This window comes from Coenobita brevimanus, chromosome 43, assembly GCF_032717465.1.
Source record: "Coenobita brevimanus isolate Jiangsu-jjx chromosome 43, ASM3271746v2, whole genome shotgun sequence".
Lineage (NCBI taxonomy): Eukaryota > Metazoa > Arthropoda > Malacostraca > Decapoda > Coenobitidae > Coenobita > Coenobita brevimanus.
In genome coordinates this window covers 28,162,952-28,178,221 of record NC_136996.1, presented here as the reverse complement: position 1 = coordinate 28,178,221, position 15,270 = coordinate 28,162,952, and the positions used below count along the sequence as shown (strand labels likewise).

Genomic DNA, 15,270 nt, shown 5'->3' with positions numbered 1-15,270 from the left:
ATAATGTCAGATCGTTTGCAATCTCCCCTAGCCATGCCATTCGTCAGCTGTCATACTTTCTTTCATATTCGTCTTTTGTTCTCTCTCTCTCTCATTTCCTTGTCCTCCCTTCCACGCTCACAGCTCCCTACTTTTTACTCTCTTTCTCTCCTGTATTTTCTTTCTTTGTTCTTCCATTATTCCTCTCGCATTTTACTCACACCTTCACTTCCTCCTCTTTTACTTCCTGATTCTCCTTCCTTTCATCATTGTCTCAACTGCGCTTTCAATACTGTCTTCATTTCTCTCTTTAATTACTTACCGCCTACCTCCTTTTATTCATATTCCTTTATTCTTCCTTATTCATTCATTCTTCCACTTCCTTATTTCTTCATTCACTCTCTATATCCTTTTAGCAATTCCACAGTCTTAATTTTTTCCTCCCTAGACATGCGCTCCCTCCATCTCTCTCATTCTCCTCACTTCCCTATCATCATCATCATCATCATCATCATCTCTCTTCACCTTCGTTTAGTCTCTCTCAGCCACATAACTATTTCTCATATACGTATTATGTATTGTACAGAAAGGGAGTCAGTTGTCTTTCCAGTTAGAACTGGAGAAACATAACTATACCTTGTTATTCTTGTTTTGGCCCTAAACTTAGCTGAACTTCAACCCAGTGGACTGATGGCTGAAACTGCCCTTCCTCTACGGTCCACCTTCCTCCTTTCGGGGTATAGGGAGGGAGTTGAGGGGTGTCTGTATAACTGGGCAATGGACCCACCTAGCTATATCGGTGCCACCACATGAAGGCTTCCCTCTTCAGCACTGTCAAAGCCTTAACTGTGATTCTCGGATATTTCTACTTTTCCGCCATTTATTCTCCTAAGTTATACTGTTCTTTAATTCCCTCTGGCCGGTGATGACTTAGTTTTTTTTTTTTTTTTCCCGTTACCTCTGGGCAATGTTCTTCAGCTTAAGGAAGTGTTTTTGAGCGGGAGAGGAGGAGGGGGGGGGGTTAGATATAGCCTTCATTGACCCACTGAGCCTGAGAACCCATTTTTCATTTACTTCTTGTCATCTCCTGACGATATTATTCAGCTTAGGATAGACTTCAAACTGGAGGGGTTTAATACAGCCTTAATAAACCTTTAAATATCTGCTTTCTTTCCCTAAGTCAAATATAATCGTCTGGCAGCAACAATAAAATAAAACGTAGAGCTATGGACAAAAGTCCGCCGAAAGTCTTTGTCATCACTGTGTCCTGCTTTTCCACATTTCTCATTCCTCCTCAAACGACAGAGGGTAGCCTTCCATCTCATACTATTTCTGTTTTCTGCTTCATGTTCCTCTAATATCATAATAGTACATATAACACCTTTCATTGCCTTAAACTGAGAAATGTCGGCGAACTTTTGTTCATGGCTGTACGTCACCAGGTTTCAAGGGGATAAAATACAACAAAAACAAGTAAAAAAAAAAACATGTATACATATATACATGCATATATACACACACATATACATACATACACAACACTTGGAAGGAAGAATTTATATTAAGAACGTCATCGTAGTGAAGGGGTCAATTCCTTCATTGTACACTACCTCAACATTCACTTCCAAATTCATCCAAGTCCCCCTTCCCTCATCACTTTTTTCTCGTTTCCTGTTCTGTATCTCCCGTTCGTCACTCTTCCTCTCTCGCCTTTCCTTCCTTCCCCTTTCAGTCTCTCTCCTACGTATGGTCTCACCGTCAGTTATTTCTCTCATATATATCACTCTCTCTTTTCCCGCCCCTATCGTCATCTATCCATCATTCTCTCTTTATTCTTCTTTCTTTCTCTTTCACTTACTCTTCTCTTTTCCTTTCCTTCCTAGCCCACCCCCCCTCCCTGTCATATACACGTACCACTTTCGCTTATTTGTTTGCTGTTATATTTCTCTTCCCTTCTCTCCTGTTTCCTCCAATATCTTCAACTATACATCATTTTTTTCCTCTCTCCTCTTCTTTCCTTCTATTCCTTCCACTTAGGCCCTCCCCCCCCTCTCTCTCTCTCTCATACACACACACACACACACACACACACACACACTCTTTTCCTACATTTTCTGCTCTTCCATTCCTGTCTTCTGTATAGCACTTGCATCTTCATATCACTATCCCCTCCCACGTCACCTTGTCTATGTTTCTTATTTTTTCCTTTCCACACCTTCTTGCCTACCTCCTCTTCTCAATCTACATCATTTACCTTCTGCCCACTCTTCTCCCTCCCTTCCTTCTCTCCCAGTTCATCGCTCATCTTCCTTCCTATCCTCTTTCATCCTTTCCTCCTTGTTCCCCATAGACTGTTCTTACATTCTTTCCTTCCATTTTCTCCATCCCTTCCTCTTCATTTCCCTTCGCTCCCTACCTTTCTATTTCCTTCCTTTCCCCTCGCGCTTTCCACATATTACAACCTATACTCCACTACATTTTTCATCATCTCCCTCTTTTCCTTCCTTCTCTCTCCTCTCTTCCTGACATTTCCTTTCTCTTGGCTTCTCTCCCTACCCTCGTTGCCTCTATCCCTCCACCCCTCTTTCCCTTTGCCCTTACCTGTTGCTCCATCTCTCTCCCGTCCCCCCATCTTTCCCTACCCACCCTGCCCTTTGCTTTCTCTCCATCTCTATCCCTTCCCACATTTTCTCCCATCCCACCCTGCCATTTCCTTTCTCTCCATTTCTTTCCCTTCCCTCCCTACCATATTCTCTCCACCCCTCTCCCTGCCTGCCTTAACCAATATTCTCCATTCTTCTCCCCTTCTCCTCTCGCCCCTGCCCCTTCCTCCCCCTGCACGTACCCAGCACGTTAACCTGGACCTGCTGTGTGCTCTTGTCTCCGTTGCTGTTGGTGGCCGTGCATGAGTACGACCCGGCGTCCGTGTCCTTCTGCACGTTCTCAATCACCAGGGACCCGTTCTTGTGCACGACCTGACGACGACTCACGGGCAGCGGCGTCCCCTCTTTTGGGTGGAGAAGGAAAATGAATATGTATGGAGAGAATGGCGTGGATGCTGGGAGAGAAGGAAGTAATGTGAATGATATAGAGAAGACGATTAAGAAATAGCTTTTAGTCGGGTATGGGTGAAGGTGAAAAGATATAAATAAGCAAGGTGAGGTTACTACATAATCATACAAAACATAGCAACCTGAATTAGAGCTAGCTGAGTAAAAGATAATTATTAGTTTCAGAAGATCTCAATAGCTTTCTTGATTTGGAGACACTGTAAAGGAACTAATAATCGCACCTGCACATTCCACTGATCTGAGAGTGAGTTAGAGTGAAGGCTATTCCTCTAGACTCACCCTTGAACCAGGAGCGTGTCTGTATGGGGTAGCCTCCTACAGGACACGTCAACACGAGACTCTCCCCCGCCACCGCTGTCACATCACCCATCGCACGCACCACCGGAAGACCTGCAGGGGAAGGGGAGGAAGATGAAAGTTTGGAATAATGCCTATCGACTGCAAGTGCGTAGTAGTAGTAGTGGTAGTAGTAGTAGCAGAAGTAGTAGTAGTAGTAGTAATAAACAACCAGTTTTTGCCACGTTCCAGTCTTTCCCTAGAATAAAATTTGAAACAGTAGGTGTTAAATCCAGGTCCCCCACGAAACTGCAGGGTGAATAAGGACAAGGTAGACAGGGGTGGGAGGCAAGGCAAGATGAGTACGTGGGAGAAAAGGCACAGATGAATAAAAAGGAGAAAGGAATGGATGAGTAAACAGGATAAAGGAATAAATGAATGAACGAGAAAAGCCACAGATGAGTAATTAGGAGAAAAGGCATCGATGAGTAAACAGGAGAAAGGCACAGATGAATAAATGGGAGAAAAGGCATAGATGGGTAAATAGGAGAAAGACATAGATGAGTAAATAGGAGAAAGGAGTATATGAATAAATAGGAGAAAAGGTATAGACGAGTAAATATTAGAAAGGCATAGGGCAGTAACTAAGAGAAAAGACATAGACAAAGAAATATGAGAAAATATGAACTGAAACAAGACATAGCTAATTTGTCATAAAACCACTCCCTCTAACAATATCACATCAATAATTAAAGAGACCATCCTAGCATGTGTGTATTCAGTATGGACGGTGAGGGGCAGGAAAGAAACAGATGAGTACACACGAGAATACAGATATTGCAAGACAGCAACACGCACATGTCATAAAAACACCTTTGCTAATACCATCATAGCAGTCCCGAATGAGGAAGTCTTTGTATGTCTTCAGTATTGACGGTGGCATGGAGTGCAGTGGGATAAGAGGAGAGGAAGCGACACAAATGAATACACAGATAGAGAAAATATACACTACAATACGGCATGTCATATACACACCCTCGCTTATATATCATCCCAGTCCTGAATGACACAGTTCTAACATATATTCAGTGTGGAGGATGGGTGTTAGTGCCCAGGCAGTGACATGTGAAGGAAGGAGACGCACAGGACAGCTGGCCTCAGGTTTCGGACTGTCTAATAAAGAGAAACAGCATCTAATTACACGTAGTCTGCCTAAATGCCACCTGTCAACAGTATCCTTTGCTACCATCTTCATATTTTATCTTTTCATGCAACGGTTTCGGTGAGATGCTTGCTTTTTATTTTCTACCTGCATTATAACAACTTGTAACAAAGAAGCGATACTGCTTTTTAAAGGAAAGTAGGGGGAAAGCAGAGAGGGGGAAGTGGAATGAGAAAACGGAGAAAGGAACAAGGAGTGAGAAAAGGTGGAAAGAATGAAGCAAGGAATAACAGGCAGCGGGAAGGCTTTTTTTATGCAATGTAAACATTTTTGGTATGTTTGTGTTCGTGTTTGTGGGATTATGTTGTCATGTGAGAGTATGGGTTCCGTGGATAATGTAGCGTGTGTAGCGTATTGTGCTGTATCAATATAGCTAACTAGGAGGGTTATCTCGTACCGTACTGTCTCCATTTTAGAGGATTTTCCCTGTCTGAACAAACTTGTCTGGAGGCAGGACTAATAAAATGAGAAAAAGTAGGCGTCTTCCTATTAAAAGTGTTTATAAGCGACGCCGAAGAAGTAATTACGTAAGTGTCACGAGGATATGACTCGATTTTGATGCAGATCGATCTACAGGCTGGGTCAGTGGTCAAGGTCAAAGGTCGGGTGCGGCGTATCTCATGAATGCCTGACCCGATTAGGAACAAACTTGGCAGATTTGTGTGTGGGGACGGGAAAAAGTGATTCGACTTTGGTGCCGATCGATCAAAGGTCAAGATTACCGGTGAAAGTTAATGTTCGGGAGCAGCATCCTTGTACCCTAAGGGCAATATTTATTTTTCTATACTCTGTTCATTTAGGTAGGCGTAAAACTGCCATCATTCCATCTTGAATGTCGAGCTGTTAAAAGGAATTAACAGTAGATTACGATGCTAATCACGAAGGTGGGTCACGGAAAGACTGTTGTGTTACTGTATTGTTTTTTTCTACCACTGAGCTACGTGAAAAACTTACAATGAGAGAAAAGAATCTACCTAGTCAAAATGAATGAACTGTAGTATTCTGTAGCGACATCCTCCTAATACCATGTTTACTTAATCTTTTCACTACAAGGGGTCAGTCCTGAGTCTTTATCATTCACACCGACCTTGTGTATCTAGTTAATTGAGAGGCACCGATTTGCGTGTATTAAATAGAATGTACAGTCAGGGAAACAAGTACTGCCAGTAGAGAAAGGGTTTTTACTGCATTTCGCCCGTTGTACATTTTCTTCAGGCTAACCTGGAAAGGTACAATCATGATTTTGTCCGCATGTCTTTGATCATCCTTCAGTCTAGAGAAAAATGGTACGAACACGAGTCTTACGCTGCATATGGCTTGAAAATAAAATAGAAATTATCAGTATTCTTAAGTTGTAGGGTATAACTGAATGTTAAAATTACACATGTCACGTATCATTCTTTTATCATGTTTAAAAAGGAAGCCTCATTATCTTGTATAAGCATAAACTTTTACTCTTTCAGTCCGATGACGTATTTATTTTCGAACTAGACATGTTAAATATAGCTTTCATTTACCTCTTCACTACTCCAAGAAACTAAATAAAATCGCCTGGAGGTATAGCAAACTAGGAGAGTGTGTGTTAGATGAAGAAAGGGAGAGGGAAACTGGGGATGAGACGGAGGGATGGGGTGGAGAGGTAGATAAGAGAGAGGGTGTAAGTTGGAGAGAGGGCAGACAGATGACAGAGATAAGGGCCATGCGCTTGTGGCCACCTCTTAGTGGGTGAAGGTGTCTATGGATAGATTGATAAACTGATAAACAGACAGACAGATAAAAACAGAAAGAGAGATAATGACAGATAGACTGGTAGATAGACAGATAGACAGACAAACAAATGGACAGATGTAGACAGATAGATGGACAAATACAAGCAGACAGACAGCAAAAATAATTCAATAACCCACGTCACCGGATGAAAGGGGGGGTTAAGGTAATCTCAAGTAAGCGCTGTTCCGCCTCCAGCCAACTGTGATTAGATGTCAACATTAATTTACAACGCTCGACATCAGACCAAAGACCCCATCAAGTAAGAGATTATAGAGACACGTATTCCGGCCTTAAATAACTCCTCATCTCTTCCCTTCCCCCAGGCCATGCTCTGTCCGTAATGCTGAGGCCTTTAACATGGGTGCTAATGAGGGACGCCTTCATGTGGTGGCACTGATATGATCGAGGGTTGGAGCAGCCTGGTTATACAATCGTCCCTCCTTCCCCTCCCCATCCCCCAAAAGGAGGATGGTGGACTGAAAAGAAGGGTGATCACTCTGCAATCACACCAGACACAAACTACTGATGAACCTCGGGATACAACTACAATACTGTTTTTTACTCTAACTTGGTCTAAAATTGCCATTCTCCACCATGAATGTTGAGTTGTAATAATAAAGTAACCTTAAAATATGATGTCAGTCACAAACAAGTGCTATGGAAAGGATTTAGTGCCACACCATCATCTTTCTCTGCCACTAAATGTGAAATACGGTACTTATATGTATTTCCAAGTAGCCAAATTATTATTATTATTATTATTATTATTATTGTTTTGTTAATGTTGTTTATAGCGATAGACATCTAGTTTCTTGCCTCCGAGATTCTATTCTGTATGGTTTAATGAACGGCTGTATCATCATCATCATCATCATCATCATCTGTTTCCTCATCTCATCAAACTTAGACACAGTTCCAGCAGACAGTTCGTGTGCCTCCTCCACAACTCAGACTTTCCCTCACACTCCTCCTCCTAGCCTAACCTAACCTAACACGACCCAATCTAACCTAATTTAATCTAATGTATCTATTATCTATCGCTGGAAGCAATTATCCTGTAAGGAGTGGCAACAAACGAATCGCCTCCATGTCACCCTGTCCTGTGCCATCTAACTGCCCTCTCTCCAACACACATACACCCCTCTCATATACCTCTCCACCCCATCCCTCCATCTCATCCATGGTCTGCCTCTCCCTCTTCCTTCCACCACCTCACTCACATACATTCCCCTAGGCAGCCTCTCATTCACCCTCTCAACATGTCCAAACCATCTCAAAGTATTTCTCCTCACCCCAAAGTCTCATCCCTTACTCCACACATCTCCTTACTACTCTCTCTCTCTCACTCTCTCTCTATCCTTCTTTTCCTCAGTTGTCTTTTCTTCTTCACCTGGCTAACACATTTTAACAACCTAACCAAACCTTCCTTAACATTACCTTCCAGCTCTCTTTCTTCCTCTCTCTCTCCCTTTCCCTACTTAGTCCCTTTCCCTTTCCCCTGTCCCACTTCCCATCCTTTTTCTCCCTTCCCTCTCTCATTCTGCCTCTCTCCCCCTTCCTCCCCCTCCCCCCTTCCCCCCAGCTAATCAATATGGAGCCGACGAGCGCCTCTCATGTCATAATCAGGGGGGAGGAGGCGCGGGAAATTAGCTGTGGAAAACTCAATTGCTACACTCTGATTGCGCACACGACGCTCTCTCGCTAAGGGACAGGGACGCTCCGGGCAGAACGACAGCCAGGAAGGGAGTGGTGGTGGAGTGGGAAGGATAGGGAGGAAGAGAGGGACATGCAGAGGGAACAGAAATGGGAGAGGGATTGGGGAGGGAAGGGACTGGGAATGGGAAGAGAGTGAGAGTGAGAAGGGAGTGGGAATGGGATAGGGATATGAATGGGAGTGGGAGAGGAAGTGAGAGAGTGAGTGTGGGGGTGGGAGTGTGGGAGTGTGAGTGAGAGAGGAAGTTACAATGGGAGAAAGTGTGTGGAAGTGGGAGTGAGAGAGGGAGTGAAGGCAAGAGTGGGATTGGGAGAGTGAGTGAGGGGCAGGAGTGGGAGAGTGAGTGAGGGCAGGAGTGGGAGGGGAGTTAAAGTGGATGAAGGAGTAGGAGTGTGACTGGAAATGATACGATACCATATATTTTTTTTTAGTATGCGATCGACTACGGACATTGCCTTAATAGTCCATTCCCTGATGTCCAGCGGTCCTCCCACGTGCCACACACCTTCACATGACACCATTTCGGCACTAATAGCCACCTACCTTATTGAATACATGGTCGGTGGCCTCATTAAGGACTGGTGTGATGGTATTAGCGGGAACGTTTTCACATTATGTCGATGAGTCTTGTGGAGGATCAGTACAATCTGTTTTATCGAAATTCAAATAATCAAGCTTCCCTGCCTCTACCTGAGAATAACCTCGCGTCCTTTCAGATAGCAGATCACCTCTCTAACCACCTGAGTGCGAGTGAGAGCTTGAGAGAGAGAGAGAGAGAAAGGGGGTTGGAGTGAGCATGGGAGGGAGTCAGAATGGAAGCAAATGAGAGAGAGTCCTGTCCAATCACCTACACACCCACCTGCCACCTACCTACCTTCCACCCAAGCCCATTTGAATTCACAAATCCGTAAGAGTGTCTGCAAATCGTATAGTTTTCTTCAATTAGGTGGGGATTTTTATCTCTTTACAGCTTATTTCCTGTAGATCATGGCAGAGGAGATCCCCTCCATAGGACTTCTTCGTGACTACCATCATATTTTTGTGTTACCACTCAACATTCAGATGCAGAGATAGCAGTTTTACGCCTAGTTAAAGTGAAGAGGGTATTGTACATCTAAACAGCCCGCAACAACTTCCCGAGGATCAATTAATGAGAAAAACTTGTGCATGATATTAGTAGTTCAGCATCAATATATATCACGCACTGAAAAGCATAATTCAGTATCATTCAAAGCGCCGTAATACTGTGCCAAAATACTGTGCCTAATATTATGTCTAAAAAGTAGCGTCTGGCACCAAAGCAGCTCAAGAGGACAAAAGCACCTATGACATCACGATTTTTTTTTTTTTTTTTTTTTTTTTTTTGTCATGGTAGCTACATCGCAAGGCATGTAAGTCAAAAGTGAAACGGGAGTGTTTGGTAATGCAAAATGGTGTACAGTACTGAGTTGCATCAAGGGTTAGTGTATTTCCTGGACAAAACTCATCTCAGTGTTTGGAATTGGCTCCTCTGACGTCACACAGGAAGTTTTCGAATACAATCCTATAAGTAATACATTTATTTTTCTTCACTGTGGACGGATGAGGAAAAAAGATTGATTTTTTTTTTTCACCTGACATGCTGAAAGATGAGGAATAATAAAATCTGATTTACATGGAACTCAAGATTTTACTTTCATCTCCGTACTATGATTCTTAATAACGATCAGACTATAGTGTTAGTTAAGCATTCCCTCTGTGTCAACAAGAGATGCCAATTCAAGCCTCTGTCTTATAATTTCTGACCTCTACTCCACGTGCTCACCGTGATGTTCAACTTGGTATAACTCACCGTAGATGTTGAGCCTGGCTGAGTGTGATGCCGTGCCTACAGCATTGGTGGCCATGCATCTGTACGTGCCTCCGTCCACGGCCATCACGCTGCTTACGTTTACATGCGAGATTACGTCCCCGTCCACACTCACGTACTGACCCAACACCAGCCTGGGGAGCAAAAAAGGGTGGAATTATTGTGTGCATATTTTCGCCTGAGAAAACTCAACCTGAATACGAAGTCGTGGTTGCATGAAATTTGATGAGTTTCAATTAAATATACTTCCAGTCCGACAATACCTGGCCATCGACTGAGCTGAAAGGGGTTAAGAATCTTCGTCAAATCAAAACAATGCGATACAGCTGGAGGCGTTTGGAGTGGGTGAGTGTGCGGAATGGGAGAACAGGAGCTATGGGAGTGGCAAACTTTGGAGGAGTGAGAGGGAAGTTAGTTGGGGAATGGGAGTGAGAGGTGTGTGAGGGTGGGTGAGTCAGTGAGAGGACTGGGGGAGGTATACTGGGGAGTGAGTGGTTTATGGAGGGAGTGGGAGAAGGTGCAATGTGGGAGTGAGAGGTGTGTGTGGGGGGGAATGGAAGAAGATCTGAATGTGGAATGAAAGGTGTGTAGGGAAGTAAGAGTAGGAAGAGTTGGGGGGGAGGGATGTACAGAAGAAGTGAGGAGGATGTACTGGAAGAGTGAGAGGTGTGAGGGGGGAATGGGAGAAGACGAAATGGGGAGTGAAATAAGTGTGAGAGTGAGAGGTATGATGGGGGAGTGGGGGAAGATGCAATGGGGAGTGAAATAAGTGTGAGAGAGAGAGGTACGTGGAATGATAAAAAACAGAAGGAAAATAAGTTTAGGAGAAGGATGGGTGAGAGCAGGAGTAACTATGTGAACCACGGAAAATAAGGGAATGAAACTAGAGCGAGAGAACAATGAGTGACAACAATGAGAATGAGTTGGAAATGAGGGGAAGCAGGGCAGGTATTTGACAGGAATGAAAAAAATGAAAGTGGGAGAGAACTATAAGAGTGACAGCAACGAGAATGAGAAGGAGTGAAACAGGGAGAGTAGAGGAAGGCAGGGTGAGGAAATGTTAAGATGAAAAATACAGAGATGTAATATTACTGAATCGGAGAAAAGGAGAGACAGGAATGTGAGAATGATGAAAATGAAGCGAAAGCGAGTTACAGGAGTGTGAGTAAGCGCGTACGTTATTTCAGGCACACTGATAAGAGAGGGAAGGACGGTAATTAGGGAAGTAAGGAGATGGTGGGTGACGGAGTGTGAGTGAGGAGGAGAGTTGGAGGAGAGGAGATGGGATGAGTAAATAGTTTTTGGAATACGTAAAGCAGTACTGATTTATGTGCTGTTAGAGAGAGAGAGAGAGAGAGAGAGAGAGAGAGAGAGAGAGAGAGAGAGAGAGAGAATTTTGAACTGACCAGTGACTGAAATGTTGATAGTCATTTAAAAAATAACCATATTATAATGCTTTACATCAAAATACGTATTTCTCAGCCATCACAGTCTCTCTCTCTCTCTCTCTCTCTCTCTCTCTCTCTCTCTCTCTCTCTCCAAATAAAGCTTGCAACTTTTTTTTTTTCTCAGGAGTTCATGCGAGAGCCGTGCGCTATGTGGAGAAAGTTTTAATGGTGACAAAATTAGGGAAAGGGGATGAAAGATGCGGGGGTTGGGATTTGGGGGTTGGGGGTTGAGTGAGTGAGGGTTGGGAGATTGGAGGATATTAGAGGTTATGAGGAACTGAAGGTTGGAGATTGGGGAGAGATGAAATATGGAGGGTTGGGGGTTGGGGGTTTGAGTGTAAGGGAGGGGTAGGAAACTGGAGGCTTTTGGAGGTTAGGAAACGTTGGGGGTTGGAGGTTCGAGGCGTTTGGAGGTTACGAGGTTAGTGTGTGTGTGTGTGTGTGTGTGTGTGTGTGTGTGTGTGTGTGTGTGTGTGTGTGTGTGTGTGTGTGTGTGTGTGTGTGTGTGTGTGTGTGTGTGTGTGTGTGTGTGTGTGTGTGCGTGCGTGCGTGCGTGCGTGCGTGCGAGGGGATAGGAAGATTGGTTAGGAAACTGGTAGGGGGGTTAAACTGGAGGTTGTGAAATACTTAGCTGAAGAATGTAGAGTTGAATTTAACGCTATTGGAGGTTAAGAGGTTGTTTGGAGGTGTGTGAGAGGTAGGGAGGTTACTTGTGGAAGAAGCAGTGAGGTTGGGTTGAAGGCGGAGTGGGGATTAGGTGGTTGGATTGGAAGATATGTAAAGTTGAGAAGACAGGTTCGAGAGATTGTGGAAAGTTAGGACGCTGAAGTCAGGATATGAGATGGGAGGTTTGGAGGCTGGAGGTAGGAGGTTGGAGAAGTGGGAAGAGATAGGACGTTTGAAGGTAGGAGATAGGAGGTCCAAGTAAGGGGATGAGGTGGGAGGTTTGGAGGTTGTAGTAGAAGCTTAGGAAAACCAGGAGGCTGGATTGGAGTCTGTGGGAGGTAGAGACGCTGGACTGAGGGCTCTTGGAGATTGAACTAAGTGCATGTGGGAGATTGGGAGGAGTTGGGAAATCCGTGAGTGAAGTTGGGTATAGAGAAAGGAGGCGGGAGAAGTTGGTTGTGTTGCGTACTGGTGTTTGCAGAAATTTGTTGTTTTGTGAGACTACTGGGGATGATGGTTGTGAGAAGCGTAAAGAAAATGTTGAGAAAACAGGAACTGGGATTAACTAGGTGGATGAGAGATAAGGAGAGTGGCTGGACGTTGGGTTATCGTCTTTACTCCAATGACATGGTTTATATTTTTTTCTTATTGCTTCCTGACGATTTTATTCAGCCTGGTGTAGACTCTTCGAAGTTTTGGAGTTGGACATAGCCTTCATTTTCCCCTTAAATTCCATGTGTAGGAAAAACTTTCTTATTAACTACGAGGTGCAGAGATAAACAGAGCTTCCATTTTGCTCATAAATTAGACTGAGTTAGACACAGCCTCCATTTTACTCATAAATTAAAAGTGTATGAATTAGTTAGAGCCTCCATTTTGCTTTTGACTTAGAAGAGCTTCCTTAGATGAATAAAATCGACTGAAAAAAATAACCTAATCAAAGACGTCACCGCAATCAGGGATTTTATTTCTAAAGGACAAATGGCAGCATAAGGCCTTTAATTCGATAACCTGTCATTTGACTATCTTATTTCCCTCAGCCCCGGACAACAGGTTAATTAAAGGTGCATCTCTAACCCCTCCAGTTCGAAAAATCTCTCCTGGACTGAATAAAATCGTCTGGTGGTGGCAGGAATGAAACGGAAGAGATGACCTCGGGCTGAAGGGATCAAGGAATGGGTGGGGGAAGGCTGGGGGAAGTTGGGTCAAAGAGGTAAAAAGATTGGAGGTGAGAAAGTTGAGGGAATCGCCTGGGGTGGGGAGGGGGAGTAGGAAAGGTTTGGAAGGGAAGGGAGGCTTAGAGGGAGAGGAGAGGCTTGGAGAGGGGAGGAGAGGCTTGGAGAGGGGAGAGGGAGAAGAGAAAGTACTGGGGTCAAAGCGGTAATAAGATTAGTGATGAGAAAATTGGGGGAATCGTTTAGAGAAGGGAGAGGGAGGGTAAGAAAGTCTTTGAGGGGGAGGAAATGATAAGAAATGGAGGCAAAGAGGTAAAAAGGATGGTGTTAGACTGGAAGCATTGTGGAACGGGGAGGAGAGGTACGGGGAAGGGAGGAATGGGGAAGGGGAGGAGTAGGGCATGGGAAGAGTAGGGAGGTAGAGGCTTAGGTAAAGGAGGCGTGGGAAGGGGAAGGTTTGGGAAAGAGAAGGGTGGTGAGGGAGAGGGGTGTGGGTTGGGGAGAAAGGACTGCTGGGTAGGGGAGAAAGGGGTGTAGTGTGGGGGAGAGAGGGGTTAAAGCTGTGGGAGAGAGGGGTTAAGGGTGTGGGAGACAGGGGTGTGGGGTGGGGGAGAGGGGTGTAGGATGGAGAAGAGAGGAGTGGCGAGGGGTGTGGGGAAAAAGGCGTGGGGTGGGGAAAGTAGGAAGGTAAGGGACAGAGGGGTAGTGGGGTGAGAGAGAGAGAGGAGTGGGGGAGCGAGGGAGCCAGCTTGCTTTAATATTCTACAAAGTTCATTCAGGTTTTAACATTTTTCTCAATTACGTTTCTGAAAAAGTTGAGCCAAGTTAATTTAGCTGCGTAGTGAGGAAATGTTGGGGAGTTTGTGCAAGCTTTCGTTGGTATGTTAATATTTTGTGTGTGTGTGTGTGTGTGTGTGTGTGTGTGTGTGTGTGTGTGTGTGTGTGTGTGTGTGTGTGTGTGTGTGTGTGTGTGTGTGTGTGTGTGTGTGTGTGTGTGTGTGTGTGTGTGTGTGTGTGTGTGTGTGTCTCTCTCTCATCCCTGTCTCTCACGCTCCCCATCTGATATTTTCTTTTCCTCATCCCAACTTTAACGATCCATAAAACTTATCGTGTTTCTTTCTCTCTCACTCTCTCTCTCTCTGCTGTGCTATCCTTTTCTCCTGCTCCTATGCACTATATTAGGATTAATGCCGGACCACCTCGTAGGGACCGTAAGGTCTGTGTGGTCTGTGTATCTATGTAACACACTCTCGTATCCCAAGTTTTCCTCTCGTCCCCACTGTTACTCATTAATTTCCATCATTTTTCTCATCTCTCCTCTTTCACCTGCTGTCTTTCTTTTTTCCTCCTCTGATTCTTTTTCCTTTCTAGTCTTTATTTTCTTCATCTTTCATATATCATTTATTTTTCCCTCATCCGTTCCTCTTTCTCTTATCCTCCTTCTCTTCTCTTCCCATAGTAGTATTTTTTTTTTTTTTTTTTTTTTTATAGAGCTTTCTTTTCTCACTATTCTCTGTTTCCTTCCCATTTCTCATATCTGTCTCTGTTTATATTATCGCCTCGTCTCCTATCGCACGTATTATCATATTCTATTTCAGTTATAGTGCTCTCTGTTACTGTTGTCTTTCTTTTTCTCTATATTCCTATCTTTATTTTGTCTTCTTTCTTCCCCCCTTTCCTTACTGCATTTCTCATCTGTATTCATATGTTGACTCTTTTGTGCCTTCCTGTTTGCCTCTCTGTGTCTGTCTGTCTTTCAGTCTGTCCTTTTGTCTGCCTGTCGGTCTGAATATCTATCTATCTATCTACCTATCCATCTACCAATCCATTTAGCTATCTTTCACGTACCATCTTTTACCATTAGACTCCCCACCTCTCTCTCTCTCTCTCTCTCTCTCTCTCTCTCTCTCTCTCTCGTCCAGTCATCGTTCTCGCTCGCCTTCTCACATTTAATTCTTTTCCCTCTCCCTAACTGACCTTTATTACTTTCTCTCCCTCTTTCTGCCTTCATTCCTCCTTGTTATTTATCTATCGGTTGTTTCATCTTCCTTTTTTAATTTTTTCTCTTGCCTCTAGTTTTCTCTTTTCTTCTGTTGTTCC

General features: G+C 44.0%; 2 protein-coding genes across 2 annotated transcripts in view; both read right to left on the bottom strand.

The window, feature by feature from the left end:
• LOC145397754 (cell adhesion molecule Dscam2-like) overlaps positions 1-3,420 on the bottom strand; it is a 61,010-nt gene extending 57,590 nt beyond the window's left edge. The window contains exons 1-2 of the mRNA XM_080270776.1: positions 3,330-3,420; positions 2,825-2,986 (exon numbers count right to left, since the gene is read on the bottom strand). Coding sequence (XP_080126902.1) covers positions 2,825-2,986; positions 3,330-3,420 — 253 coding nt within the window. The remainder of the gene's footprint in view (positions 1-2,824; positions 2,987-3,329) is intronic.
• Positions 3,421-9,819: 6,399 nt separating this feature from the next.
• Positions 9,820-15,270, bottom strand: part of LOC145397864 (cell adhesion molecule Dscam2-like) — a 123,316-nt gene continuing 117,865 nt past the window's right edge. The window contains exon 12 of the mRNA XM_080270898.1: positions 9,820-10,015. Within this exon, the coding sequence (XP_080127024.1) occupies positions 9,820-10,015 (196 nt within the window). The remainder of the gene's footprint in view (positions 10,016-15,270) is intronic.